At 41.6% G+C, this 13,354-nt stretch overlaps 1 protein-coding gene across 4 annotated transcripts in view; it reads right to left on the bottom strand.

Moving 5' to 3' along the window:
- LOC148409212 (rho GTPase-activating protein 23-like) overlaps positions 1 to 13,354 on the bottom strand; it is an 80,873-nt gene that overhangs the window by 7,816 nt on the left and 59,703 nt on the right. For 3 of the 4 annotated variants that reach the window (XM_088438266.1, XM_088438265.1, XM_088438267.1), the window contains 8 exons: positions 12,060 to 12,172; positions 11,225 to 11,377; positions 11,050 to 11,128; positions 10,886 to 10,959; positions 10,715 to 10,804; positions 10,380 to 10,505; positions 7,924 to 8,056; positions 32 to 63 (listed from right to left, as the gene is read on the bottom strand). In XM_088438266.1, coding sequence (XP_088294392.1) covers positions 32 to 63; positions 7,924 to 8,056; positions 10,380 to 10,505; positions 10,715 to 10,804; positions 10,886 to 10,959; positions 11,050 to 11,128; positions 11,225 to 11,377; positions 12,060 to 12,172 — 800 coding nt within the window. Of the gene's footprint in view, positions 1 to 31; positions 64 to 588; positions 614 to 7,923; positions 8,057 to 10,379; positions 10,506 to 10,714; positions 10,805 to 10,885; positions 10,960 to 11,049; positions 11,129 to 11,224; positions 11,378 to 12,059; positions 12,173 to 13,354 lie in introns of all 4 variants that reach the window. The other variant, XM_088438268.1, reaches the window with a different exon arrangement.

Below are 13,354 nucleotides of genomic sequence, written 5' to 3'. Positions count from 1 at the left end.
AGTTAAGTAATGATGACTTATTTTTGCTTACCTTTGGTTTAACTGAATCGCTGGTGGTGGACTCTGTCAGGAAGCAATAACAACAGAAACAAAAAAAATTGTATTATTTATAAGTTATACATCATCAATGTTTGATTAAAAATAACAACACAGACAGAGAGCAATAATATTTAATTAATAATTGTATATATTTTCTCACAATGTCCCAAGGGGAAATTAAATTCATTCTTTGGTGTTGAGTTTTGTTACACACTACAAAGAATATCAGATCACACATGTAAGAATGCAAAAGAGACATCAATTTGCATTAGTTTGCAGCGGGGCTCAATCTGTGACCTTCTGTTTCCAACCCAGGTTTTTACAGATTTGCAATTATTCCTACTACTCATTGTAACTTTTCAGGAGAAGTATAATATCTAACATTTTCTGTAGTTAGGCAACTGAGACAGCTTAGAGTTCACCTTTGAGATCTGCAACACTGATGAGTGGTTTTGTTTTGCATAACATAAAGACTAATGGAAAGAAAATGACAAATGAAACACAGTGTAACACCAAACACAAAAAAACAAAAGGAAGGCCTGGTCCTACCGAAGAAGCTGATCCACTGTTCCAGCTAGGGAAAAAAAGCAGTAAAGAAATATTTTGAAACAAAATAAATTGCAATCTAGGGGATTCAAATACAGTGATCCCTTGCTACTTTGCGCTTTGATTTTCGCGCCCTCAGTCTTTCACAGATTTTTTGAGGACAAAAAAAAAAAGCTATACTGTATTGCAGTGAGGCGTGCTGTGATGGTTTCTTGCATGCTAGAAGGACGAGGAAATCATAAATGCATTTGCTACAGGCTCTGCTCGGATGTGGAACTACTGCAGTACACATATTTACTTAAATCTTACAGTATATAATTAAACCTAAACTTTGATTGATGTCACTCATGATTAGACAAACCATGATTAGACAAAGTCTTAAACCATGCCTGAAAAGACACATGGAGTCATTCATTTTGGTTTGAAGTCGTCATTTGATCTCATGTTGGTTGTCTGAAGTATAATCTAGGATTGGCTACTTAAACATCTCCCTAAATTTGTCAAAAATAAATACAAATTTGAAGAGTGGAGGAGCCCCATTTTGCAGATAAGACTTTTATCATTGTCTCTATATTTGGTGACAGATTAAACATTGTTGGTTTCTACTGGATTATTAGTTTCAGATATATTGAGAGTAAAAAATGGAAGTAAATACATCTTCGCCCAACTTTAAAGCCAAATTAGAAAAAAAAACTTACAAGGGGTCGGGTTTAACCTTACTTCTTGAGGGAAGATCAAATTCTTGTTAAGATCTTATTAAGAAACTGGGATGGTGGTTTGCCTCATGGGGTATCGCAGTGGTTAGCACGTCAGGGGTGAAAATTCAAATCCAACTGGCTCCGGCCTTCCTGTGTGGAGTTTGCGTGCTCTCCCTGAGCATGCATGAGCTTCCTCCGGGCACTCCAGCTTCCTCTCATACACCAAAAACATGCATGCTCGATGTATTGAACACACTAAATTGTCCTTAAATGGGATTGGGTGCCTCAATGGTTGTTCGTCTTTGTGTTCCCTGCAATTTGCTGGTAACCAATTCTGTGGTAGTACATGTCATGCTTTTACTCTGAAAGACGTAACAGGATGAGCGCCCGACCGGTTGTTGTCATGCTAATGTTGGCGAACTAGACAAATGTTGAATAAGTGCACCACTGTACTACTTCACGTAAGTTGTTTGAAATAAAACGTAGCTTGCTTTGAACCGACTGCACATCATTTACCCACAATATGACATGGTGTCAGAAGTTGGGCAGCGGTAAAAAGTGCACAAAGAGCAACTTTTGGACCTGAAAGGAGAGTTTTATAAAGTCAGCGAGAGACGCGATGTCCGAAGGCGGCAACGGCGCGGCTGCTCCCGCAGCGCAGCAACAACCTCCTCAGCTAATGGCGAATGCCAATGTTCCTCCGAGCGCTACGTTCTCCATACAACCACCTGAGGCGTTCGACTTTTCAAAGCCCCAGGGCTGGGAACGGTGGATACTCGAGATATTCGAGAGATTCAGACTTGCCAGCAACCTCCATCTAAGCACGGAGGCTAATCAGGTGAACAAGCTGATCTACTGCATGGGGGATGAAGCAGATGACATCCTGCGGGGTCAAGAATGAACCGACGCGCAGAGACAGCTTTACACCTCGGTGAAGACCACTTTTGAAATGTACTTTGTGCCCAGAAAGAATGTGATATATGACAGAGCAAAATTCAATCAGAGAGTGCAGCAACCAGGCGAGGCTGTGGATGGCTTCATTACTGCACTGTATGCAACGTGTGAAAACTGCAACTACGGGGCACTCCACGACGAGTTAATGAGAGACCGCATTGTGGTGGGGCTCAGAGACACCAGTTAATCTGAGAGGATGCAGTTAGACACTGATCTCACGCTGGAGAAAGCAGTCAGCATGGCAAGACAGTCTGAAGTGATAAAAAGGCAGCAATCCAACCTCAGAGGAGAGGGCAAGATGGACATTGATGCAGTAACGAAAAGCAGGAGACATAAACTATTCACACCCAAGAACACTCAGCACCAAAAGCACTCGTCAGCAAAGCCACAGCCACCATCATCGGATCGCCAGACATGCTACAGATGTGGAAAGTCACCTGGCCATGCCAAAGCACAATGCCCAGCCAGAGACGTCACATGTCACACATGTGGTAAACGGGGTCATTACAGTAAAGTTTGTAAGTCCACCAAAACTGTACATGTTGTAGAGACAGACAGTCATGATGCCACTCCCTTATTCCTAGGCTCAGTAGATGCAGGCTTAGACCCATGGTTTGCTGACTTGACTATTAGGAGCCACAAAGTCAGGTTTAAGATAGATACAGGAGCTGATGTTTCAGTTATCCCAGCCCAGATCTTCCATGCTATTACAGGGGGTGACACTCAGTTAGCCAAGCTAGACAGACCACTATTTGGTCCGGGTCGCATGCCTCTATCTGTTTTAGGGAGATACAAAGAGTCACTATGCAAGGGAGAGCAGGTGATACAGGAAGACGTGTATGTTGTCGATGACTTAAATGTAGCCCTGTTAAGCAGACCCGCAAGTGTAAAGCTTAAACTAGTCTACAGCGCAGACAGCATAGACAAGTCATTTATGGAAGAATCCTACCCAAAATTGTGTCAGGGGTTGGGTATGATACAGCAGCCATACACTATTAAACTAAGGCCAGACGCCATTCCCTACTCCCTGGCCACACCAAGACGGGTCCCCATCCTCTTACTCGACAAAGTCAAAGAGGAGCGAATGGAGGACATTGGTGTTATATCCAGAGTGGAAGAGCCAACGAACTGGTGTTCGGGCATGGTTCCAGTGCCCACAAAGAACGGCTCAGTGCGCATCTGCGTCGACCTCACCCGCCTCAACGATGCAGTCTGCAGAGAGAAATACATACTGCCATCAGTGGACCAGACTATTGGCTCTCTGGCAGGAGCGAAGGTCTTAAGCAAGTTAGATTCCAACAGAGGATTCTGGCAAATCCCATTGTCCCCTGAATCGTCACTATACACCACGTTCATAACGCCCTTTGGCGGTTTCCACTTTAACAGATTGCACTTCGGCATAGCGTCAGCCCCAGAACATTTTCAGCGGCGCATGTCAATGATTATCGACGGACTACAGAGAGTTGTATGTCACAGGGATGATGTTCTCGTGTGAGGAAGAGATCAACAGGAGCAAGACATCAGACAAAATGCAGTCCTCAGCAAGCTCCAGGAAGCCGGCGTCACACTAAACATGGAGAAGTGTGAGTTGGGCAAAAGCGAAGTCAGGTGTCTGGGTCATATTCTGTCTGCAGGCGGAGTGCAGCCAGATTCAGACAAGGTAAAGGCCGTCATGTCCATGAGAGAGCCGTCCAACACAGGTGAAGTTTGCAGCTTCCTGGGAATGTTAAATCAGCTGGGAAAGTACATTCCAAGCCTGAGTGAAAAAGACAAGCCGTTGAGAGACCTCCTCACGAAAAAGAATCAGTGGGTCTGGGGTTGTGCACAACAGAGAGCGTTTGATCAGCTGAAAAATGATCTCACTACGCCTCCAATGTTGACTCTATACGACCCCAACAAAGAGCTGAAGCTGTCGCAGACGCCTCTTCGTACGGATTGGGGGCAGTCATCCTACAGAAAGAGAAGAACCAGTGGAAACCAGTCACGTACACGTTGCGCTCTATGACAGAGACAGAACAGAGGTACGCCCAGGTGGAGAAGGAGGCGTTAGGATTGACTTGGGAGTGTGAGCGTTTCCGGGACTATCTTATTGGAAGACATTTTGCCATGGAGACCGACCACAAGCCACTTGTCAGCCTGCTAGGTCACCAGGCACTCACCGAGCTTCCTCCCAGAATCCAGCGGTTCCGACTCCGTCTCATGAGGTACAGTTACACTATCTCTTACACCCCTGGCAAAAACCTGTTCACAGCCGATACGCTCTTACCCTCATTTTTCAGTCAAAACTCAAGCTTGGAACCGACAGACCGAGACTTGATGGAAGACACCAATATCTACGCGGGGGAAATCATCTTGAGCATGCCCGCCAGCCCAACATACATGGCACGACTGAGAGAACACCTGCAGGAAGACAGAGTTTGTTCTGAGGTCATGTCATACTGTCGGAAAAAATGGCCTGACCACAGCAAGCTCACGGGTCCAGTTTAGGCCTACTGGCCTGACAGAGAGCCATGCTTACGGTACAGGATGGACTACTGCTCCGAGGTTCCAGGCTAGTTATCCCTACAGCAATGCGCGGCTCTGTCTTCGATGCACTACATGAGGGACATCAGGGCATGACCAGATGCCAGGGGCGCGCCAGAGAGGCTGTATGGTGGCCAGCATTGAGCAACCAACTAAACGAGCTGGTGAGGAATTGCAGCACATGCATCAAAGAACGTGCCAACCCGGTGGAGCCGTTGATAGCCAATGAGCTTCCGCAGAGACCTTGGCAAAAAGTAGGTTCAGATCTATTCTCACTCAACCAAGAGACTTACCTACTAGTCGTGGACTATTATTCTAGGTTTGTAGAGATCGCAAAACTAACACCCACTCAATCTCAGGACATTATTGTTAATCTCAAATCGATATTCGCCAGACATGGCGTGCCTGAAATATTTATTTTGGATAACGCTCCGCAGTACTCTAGTCGAGAGTTCAAGGACTTTGCAGCAGCCTACGGGTTCACTCACGCTACTAGCAGCCCTAGGTTCGCTCAGAGCAACGGCGAAGCAGAGCGCCACGTGCAGACTGTGAAAAAGCTGCTGAAGAAAGCTAGGGATCCGTATCTGGCTCTGTTGGCACATAGAGCTACAACGATCGCAAACGGATACAGTCCTGCTCAACTCCTTATGGGCAGGAGACTGCCCACCCCAGTGCCTCAGCATCCATCTCTTCTGGACCCAGAGGTTCCAGACGGCACAGTCGTTGCAGCGAGAGAAAGGCTGAGGCAAGGTAAGGACACTGCAAGTTTCAACAACAGACACCATGTGAGGAATCTGAGTCAACTCACTCCAGGTCAACCAGCGTGGATCACAGATATGAAGTCTCAAGGCACAGTGGTTTTCTCCCACTCTGCTCCACGTTCATATATTGTGGACAGCCCTTCAGGCACTGTCAGGAGGAACAGACACCATCTTGTCCCTTTTTCAGAGACTGTTCCACTAACTGTTCCGCACATGCCACACACACACACCGACACCCAGCACACTACTCCAACCAATTGACCCTAAGTGGGTTCTCCAGAACGCTCGGAGTCGACCCCAACTCAGCCTTCCACGTTACGCACACCCGTCTGTCACTCACCTGTTCGTACGCATACACAGGGCCATATCACTAAGTGTGGCAGAGTGGTGAGAAAACTGGACTAGTGAGGTTTGTGTGTGTGTGTGTGTGTGTGTGGGGGGGGGGGGGGGGGTGGAAAGAAAAAAAGAAACATTGTTGAATGTTTAAAGTTCTGTCATTTGTGTTACTTGCCTTCACAGAGATATCTGACAGTGTTTATTTTTGTTATTTTTCTTGAGAAGAGTCATGAGTGCATTTTTCTATTTGCGTAACAAACAATCTATTTCATGCATGTGTTTTGCTGTAGATTGATTTTTGAATTGTCATGGTAATTGCTACAGTCTTTATAGTTTTCAAGAAAGGGAGATGTGGTAGTAGCTGTCATGCTTTTACTCTGAAAGACGTAACAGGATGAGCACCCGACCGGTTGTTGTTATGCTTATGTTGGCGAACTAGACAAGTGTTGAATAAGTGCACCACTGTACTACTTCACGTAAGTTGTTTGAAATAAAATGTAGCTTGCTTTAAACCGACAGTATGTCATTTACCCACGATACGACAAATTCAGGGTGTCCCCTGCCTACTGCCCCGAGTCAGCTGGTTTAGGCACCAGCAAGCCTGGACCTTGTGAGGATAAGCGGCTTTACAAAAATTGATGGATGGATAAATTGTGTTAATACACAATTTTCATTGGTTAATTTTCCTTAAATTTCTACTTTTTACAATTTTTTTCAGATCCAATTTATTTTTGTAACCACTGTGGGTCATTCATTCTTTAACTGACGGGTAACAACAATTTTGTCCTGTGTGGACAAATCCACAAATCCAGGTGTTTACTTATGGTTGGAGCATAACTCTTAACATTGTGTCGCACCAGACAGCCTTTTCTGTAAAAAAAAAAATAAAAAAAATGTTGCCTGCAGTAACAGGAATTGAGGTCTGTGCATCATCAAACATGGATCAAGGTCAATCAGCAATACCTGATGGTTATTCAGATTTCCTTCATCAACAAATAAATAAATAACACTGGTATTAATCTTAGGCCAAAGTTGGGCACCATTCTTGTGTTCTAATCTAACCTCTCCTGCTATGGTGGTGGTCAAACTGGCCAATTTTTTAAATATTAAAAGTGTTTAGAGTAATCAGTATTTGTGTCAATTAATAGTGTTCATTTCATACACTGTATAAGATATATTGTAAATATTTATTTCTAACTTTAAATAATTTAATTCTGAAGTAACACATTGACAATATTGCAGTCCCTGAGAATTTGAAGAAAAAAAAGTAACATTCCATAGACCAGTCCATAGAGCTCTTTTGCAAAGAAAAACCATGAATAGCAGATTTAGCACTGTTTGATGATCATACCGCTAAGCAACAAAATGCATCAATTGAAAAAAATTTATGTTAAAACATGTGGAAAAAAATTGTAAAAAAGACCAGACCACTACTTCTTTTCTTTTCAAATTACGAGCAAATAAATTGGAACATGAGACACCTTATTGCTGACTTGTGTTATAGTCACTACAAACACTACAGATGTGTTTAAAAATGCATTTCCAAAATTTAATGAAACAGATCGCACAGCACTGAATGATTATTATTGTGTTTGTAGGGAAAAAAAATTAAGACAACTATTTCAGCTGTTTTCTGCCATCCAAGCAGTCGAGTATCATTTTATGCATCACTGCTCCCTGCTGTCGACTGAAATTAGTCAAAATGTCCCTTCACCTTGCTGACCTATCAAACGGCAGTGGCTGAAAACGGGTATTTCCATGGTGGTTTTCATTAGCAAAAAGAACCCCCCGCCCCAACCCAAAACAACAGCATAAAGTTTTATTTTTTTTTACTTAGTCTGATACGTTTCATTTTGATGCTATCCAAGGAAACAGATTATACATACTGTGCAAAAACACCCACAGAAATCCAAAAGTCAACTGTACAGTACAGCCAAAATACACTCTACTTATATTGATTTATATTGACGTATATTGATTTGGGATGCAGTATAGCAATTCATATCAATTAAGCAATGAGTGGATTGCAGAATTTCTCATGACAAAATCATATCCCGATAACTCACCTGGTGATTCTCCTGGCATACCTGGTCTGCCAATGTTGCACAACAGGTGGTCAATGTTTGGCACATTCTGCAGTTCCTCATCTGAAACTAGCTCTTGCTTATCAAGTTCTCCACCAGAGAAGAACCAGTCACACTACAAAAATAAACAAGGACAACATCACTGCAAGGTGCTACAATAACCTATTATATCACATTAAGGCCGTCTTTCTCAAATAGTGGGGCATTGCCTGGCGCCCCCTTAGGGCGCCAGGCAATGCCAGGGGGGGCGCGGATGACCCCAGAGAAAAAGATTTGTTTTTGCCATGTGAAGTGTAATTGGATAAAATAAGGATTGTCATCTTTTATTTTCAGGCACTTTGATGCACCTTTTTTTTTTTTTTCTTAGAGCAAAGATTGAGTCAAACTCAATTTAGCTTGTGGGCCTTATGGAAGAAAATCTATTCCCAAGTGGCCCAGACCAATAAAATCACGGTATATATTTATATAACTTGAACACAACAACTTCAAATGTATCAGTATATTTCATTACTGTCCAAAATAGTACGAGCACAATGTCAAAATTAATCATAAAACATTAACATTACCATCAACCATTAACATTACTAATAATTATGAAACATTTAAAGTTTTTCAATTATTAAATAATTCAACTAATTTTTACATTTATACAAAATTATCACGTGGGCCGTATTAAGCCTATTAAAGCCAGAACCCGCCTCTGGGCCATATACAGTGGGCCCCCGTGTTAAGAACTTAATCCGTTCAGCGGCTACGCTCGTAATTTGAACTGCTCGTATGATGGGCAATCCAAACCTATGTTAATTAGTGAATGCGTGCAACGCGTACAAAAACCTTAGGTAAAAACATCACGACTTTATACACATATTAAAAATTAGTAACATATTCTACTGGACAGTTAAATTAAATAACATAAATATACAAAGGAAAAATGACATTTTCCTTGGGGCGACGTGACTTGAGCTGGGTGGAGGCGGAGGGGAGCAGAGACCAACCCGCAGAATTTATTGATTTATTTTCTTAAACAAGAACTTTTCTCAAACTAGAACATATCACCGGCGATTTCCTTCTCTTTAATCCATAATAGAAGAAGCCTCTCCATTTTGTTGTTGACCGAGGTCCGTCCCATTGCAAGGAAAGTCTTGCCCTTAGAAGATTGCCGAGCGGTTACCGCCATACTCACGAGCAAGGTTAACTATGCGTGCGCCTCCTTCGTATTTTTTTTATTATCTCCTGCTTCGTTTCTATTGTCATCATCCTCTTACTTCTTCCTTTATCGCCACTAGCAATTTTAGAAGCCATGTCTAACAGATAAAGTTTGCAAAGTCTTCACAACATTCCTTCCTTCCGTTTTTCACTTCTTTTCTCTCCTTCCTTTCATCCCGACCAGCTGTGCCATCAAGCTAGATGAAGGCGTTCGGCCAATAGCATATCGGCATTTCTGTGTTTGACGTGACGCCGGCCAATAGCATATCCGCATCTCCGTGAGTGAGACCGGGACTGTGAACTTAATCGACCAATAGCATATCGGCATCTCCGTGACTCCGTGACTGACACCGTGACAAAGACAGTGACTGTGACATTGTAAGAACAATAGCGTTCAGCGTTACCTTAAAGCGTGAACATTTGATTTCGTTGATGCAGCAAAGCGATAATAATTGTACAAACACATTGACCGGCATGTCGGATTGTTCGTAAGACGAAAGGTTAGTGCGTGAGAGGGGGACAAAAAACGCCACAGTCCATGCTCGTGAGTCGAACAGTTCGTAAAAGAGGGAGTTCGTAAATTGGGGGCCCACTGTATTTGACACCCCTGGCTTGCACAAACCTTTAATTTGTTTAATTATTGAAAAAAAAGTTAAAAGTTGCTGAAAGTTATTCTATATCGCTTTTAAATTGGGTCAATTTAAAAAAAAGTTATAGTTTTAGGTGTACTTTTGCCATTTTTTTAATGGATAATATTCTTCTTTAAGGTATGCGTGGCAAATGGATGTGTGCGTGTGTGGGGGGGGGGGGGGGGGGGCATTTTTTCTCTGTCCTGGGGGGCTTTGCAAAATATAACTGACAAGCACTGCATATGACTGACAAGAATGGTGGAGCTACTTCTTACTAACCTCTAGTGAGAAAATATTTGTTCTGATGTGATTTTTTTTTTGTTAATTTGTGAGTGATGGTCTTATACTTTTAAACAGTTTTGACCATGTCTGTATGAGGATAATACATGACGATGTGACAAAATTTTATAATTTATCGAATGCCATAACTTCGACAATTCTATTTGGAACATATTTTCATTGACACATTATACTAAATCAGTGAAAATAAATGCATTTAAGCAGTAACATGTTAGAGTTTAACCAACTTTCAAGAGTATGTTTGGCTTTGATGGTTTTACTGTTGCTTATGTTGCAATGGTGGAGAAAGTTATTCATTCTCACGTGTAGGATTAGTGTCTCTACTATTTTGTAGCGGTCAGGCATGTGGGTGACCATATCTGTCATGTTGTCCTCTGATGTCCTCACCAGTGTCGGACCAAACACGAGAGCCAGGTTTCTTGGCTCCATCTGGAAATGGTATATAAAGCCAGCTAGTGTCAACAGTAGGTAAATTACTAGTCAGTGTAAAGCGCTTTGAGTACCCGAAGTCGAAAAGCGCTATATAAGTGAAAGTCCATTTACCAAATCCACTCATAAAATTAAATTCATCCTTAATGGTTAAAATTTGTGTGCTGTACATTTCTCAGAGCTTGTCATCGCTTCAAATGTAGGGATACCTTGTTCTTTTCAGAGCGATCCGCCACCCTTTTTAGGTGACACACCAAGAACTTGAGGGTGTGGTAATAATGATCTGGGAGATCATGTATCTGGAAGAAAACAAAATATAATGAAAGACGACTTGCAATCTGGTCTGAGTAATGTTGAGTAATTATTTTAAAACTAAATACCAGTTTTTTCATAGTCTTCAAGCGCTCCCTTTTGTCTTCTATCCGGTTGGCATCAATGAAGTAATTGTATTTGTCTGCAAAGAGATATGTTAGCTTTATTTTTTTAAATATATTGAATGACGCTCATTATTACTACCACATAACTCAAGAATGTCTTTACACACCATCGGTAAACAGTGGCTCCGGCAGTTTTCGGAAAAATGCCTTCAATAAGCTGCTGATTACGTTCAAATCCTGCCATCTCTGTGAAGACAGATGAGGAAGGAATTTTATTTTTCTGATGCCCACTTCAAATGATCTCTTTGATCACAAAATGATTCCAACAATCATTTGACACACCTCTTCAACAGTGTTGATATCAAAACCTTTATTGAGATATTCTTGCAGGTTGGACACCGTGGCATTGTTTCCTGGTACCCGGTAGATCCCAATGTACTCTAGACCTTTTGCTTCGATCACATCAATACACATCTCCACAATCTGGGGAACAAACTGGAAATACAAGTGACTTGATTTGTCTCAATAAATAGTCCATGGACGGGATGTAAGATATGATCCACTACAACCACTATATTTTTTTTCTTGATTTACAAGTCTTTATTAGAAGAGACAGGTGAAAAAAAGTATTTCATCGGCAGTGCATCACTGATAAAAGGTTGAGAACGCTGACAATTTGTTTACTTTTCAATAGCATTTGCCAAAGAAATTAGGCAGATACAAATGTAGGACTGAATGTTCTTGTTTTGTGGAAACATACAACAAAATAAGTGTAATCATTTTGAGGGTTGTAGCTATGAATCCTAGGTGACCACTAAATGTCACTAATGTAGCTATTTTATAAGGCTTTGAGTTTTTTTGTTTTTTTTTTAATTTTCAAATCAATTTGGAAATTGAGTTTTTTACCTCAAAAGTGCCACACGAAGCAATTAACACAGTTGTCTGCACTTCAGTATTCAGACTGTAAGGAAAGGTATTCTGAATGGAAATCGTAACTATAACACGCACATATGTAAATTTGATGACTAAGGCATGGCGGATGTCACAGGTAATTAAATAGAAAAGAGCATTCATTGGGACAGTGTGTCATACAATTGTTTTGTGTGTGTGTGTGTGTGTGTGTGTGTGTATGCGTGTGCGTGTGTGTGTGTGTGTGTTTATTTGCCAGTGGACTTACTTTGTGGTTTACTGCAGGTTGACAGTTCTCAAGGCGGACACCAAAAGCCTTTGGATTGTCCGTTTTCTTCGACTTCTTCATGATATTGATGGCCCATGGTGTCTTGTTATCAACTTAGTCCAGGAGACAAACATATGCTTATTGTCAGAGGTGGACATCTTACAGTATTTTGCTGTTGATCCGACATTCGTCAGAGGCCTGCCCCCCTGTGCGTCATTGGTCTGTCATTTTTTCGAGCTAGGCAAAACTGTAATCATAGGCCTGTCAGTTGGACAGTGTATTTTTTGCCCACCCTTCCGTCACGCTAGAAGGCAAAATGTACATTTTTTTTTCCTGGTTCATCATTGTATTTTGCCCACCCTTTAACACTTTACTCACCACGAAATGTGCTATTTTTTTTCCATCCATCCACCACCACTGGAGGGTGAAATTTGCCATTTGTTTCTAAGCTATTTTTTTTCCGTTTTAATATCTAAACTAAAAAATAACATCAAATCTACAATTTTGTAGTTAGTCTGCAATTTAAACACAATATTAAGCCATGTATAGTATCCCTCTTTTGAGACAATATCAGAGAACATGTATGATGCAACTGCCAATCATTTCCATTGAATGACATTAACGTGACTTGAATGGCCGTGATTTGATATGTCGGCTATCTCTTTATACCTGTCTATCTTACATTTTGTTGTGTTTTTTGCTTTTAAGTTGTGCTTATTGTGTAGGCTGAGTTCCACTTGTCATAAAGGATGTCTTTTAGGCTCACTTCACAGTGCACCATGAAGGCTATATAACCGACCGGCGCAGGAGAGCTTGTTGCCGAGTTATTGCTTCACCACGCTTCAAGTATCCTCGCCATGTCTCTTGTTTTCTCATCCCGCGTTCTTCTTCGTCAAGACACTTTGGGTTTGTAATTTGTGACTTTGATTTGATACTTTTGGGACTGTTTTTGTTTCCATGCCTGGCGTGCATTTTCAGTTAATAAACTCTCATTGTCAATCTGCTTCCTGGGGTCCTGAATCTGCTCGTGTTCCGAGGTTATCCATAACACATTTTTAGAAAACGGTTTCATTATCATTGGTCTAAATTTGACTTGTTTTAATTTGTCTAAATTTCATATTTTACATACACTATAAGTAAAACAAAGTATTGCTGCAGTTGAATTCACTAAAAAAAACAAAAAAAGACTAATTAGGGAATTTAAAACACATGCATTTTGCATTTCTTGTTCCATGGCAAAATGCAAATTGGTTGCATGAAAGGGTGACCGCCTTGCATCCCAGAATCCTCTATTA

The sequence above is a fragment of the Hippichthys cyanospilos genome, chromosome 17, assembly GCF_059441005.1.
Source record: "Hippichthys cyanospilos isolate Australia breed blue-spotted pipefish chromosome 17, RoL_Hcya_1.0, whole genome shotgun sequence".
NCBI classification, from domain to species: domain Eukaryota; kingdom Metazoa; phylum Chordata; class Actinopteri; order Syngnathiformes; family Syngnathidae; genus Hippichthys; species Hippichthys cyanospilos.
The sequence above is the reverse complement of the archived record's forward strand: the minus strand, read 5'-3'. Positions and strand labels throughout refer to the sequence as shown.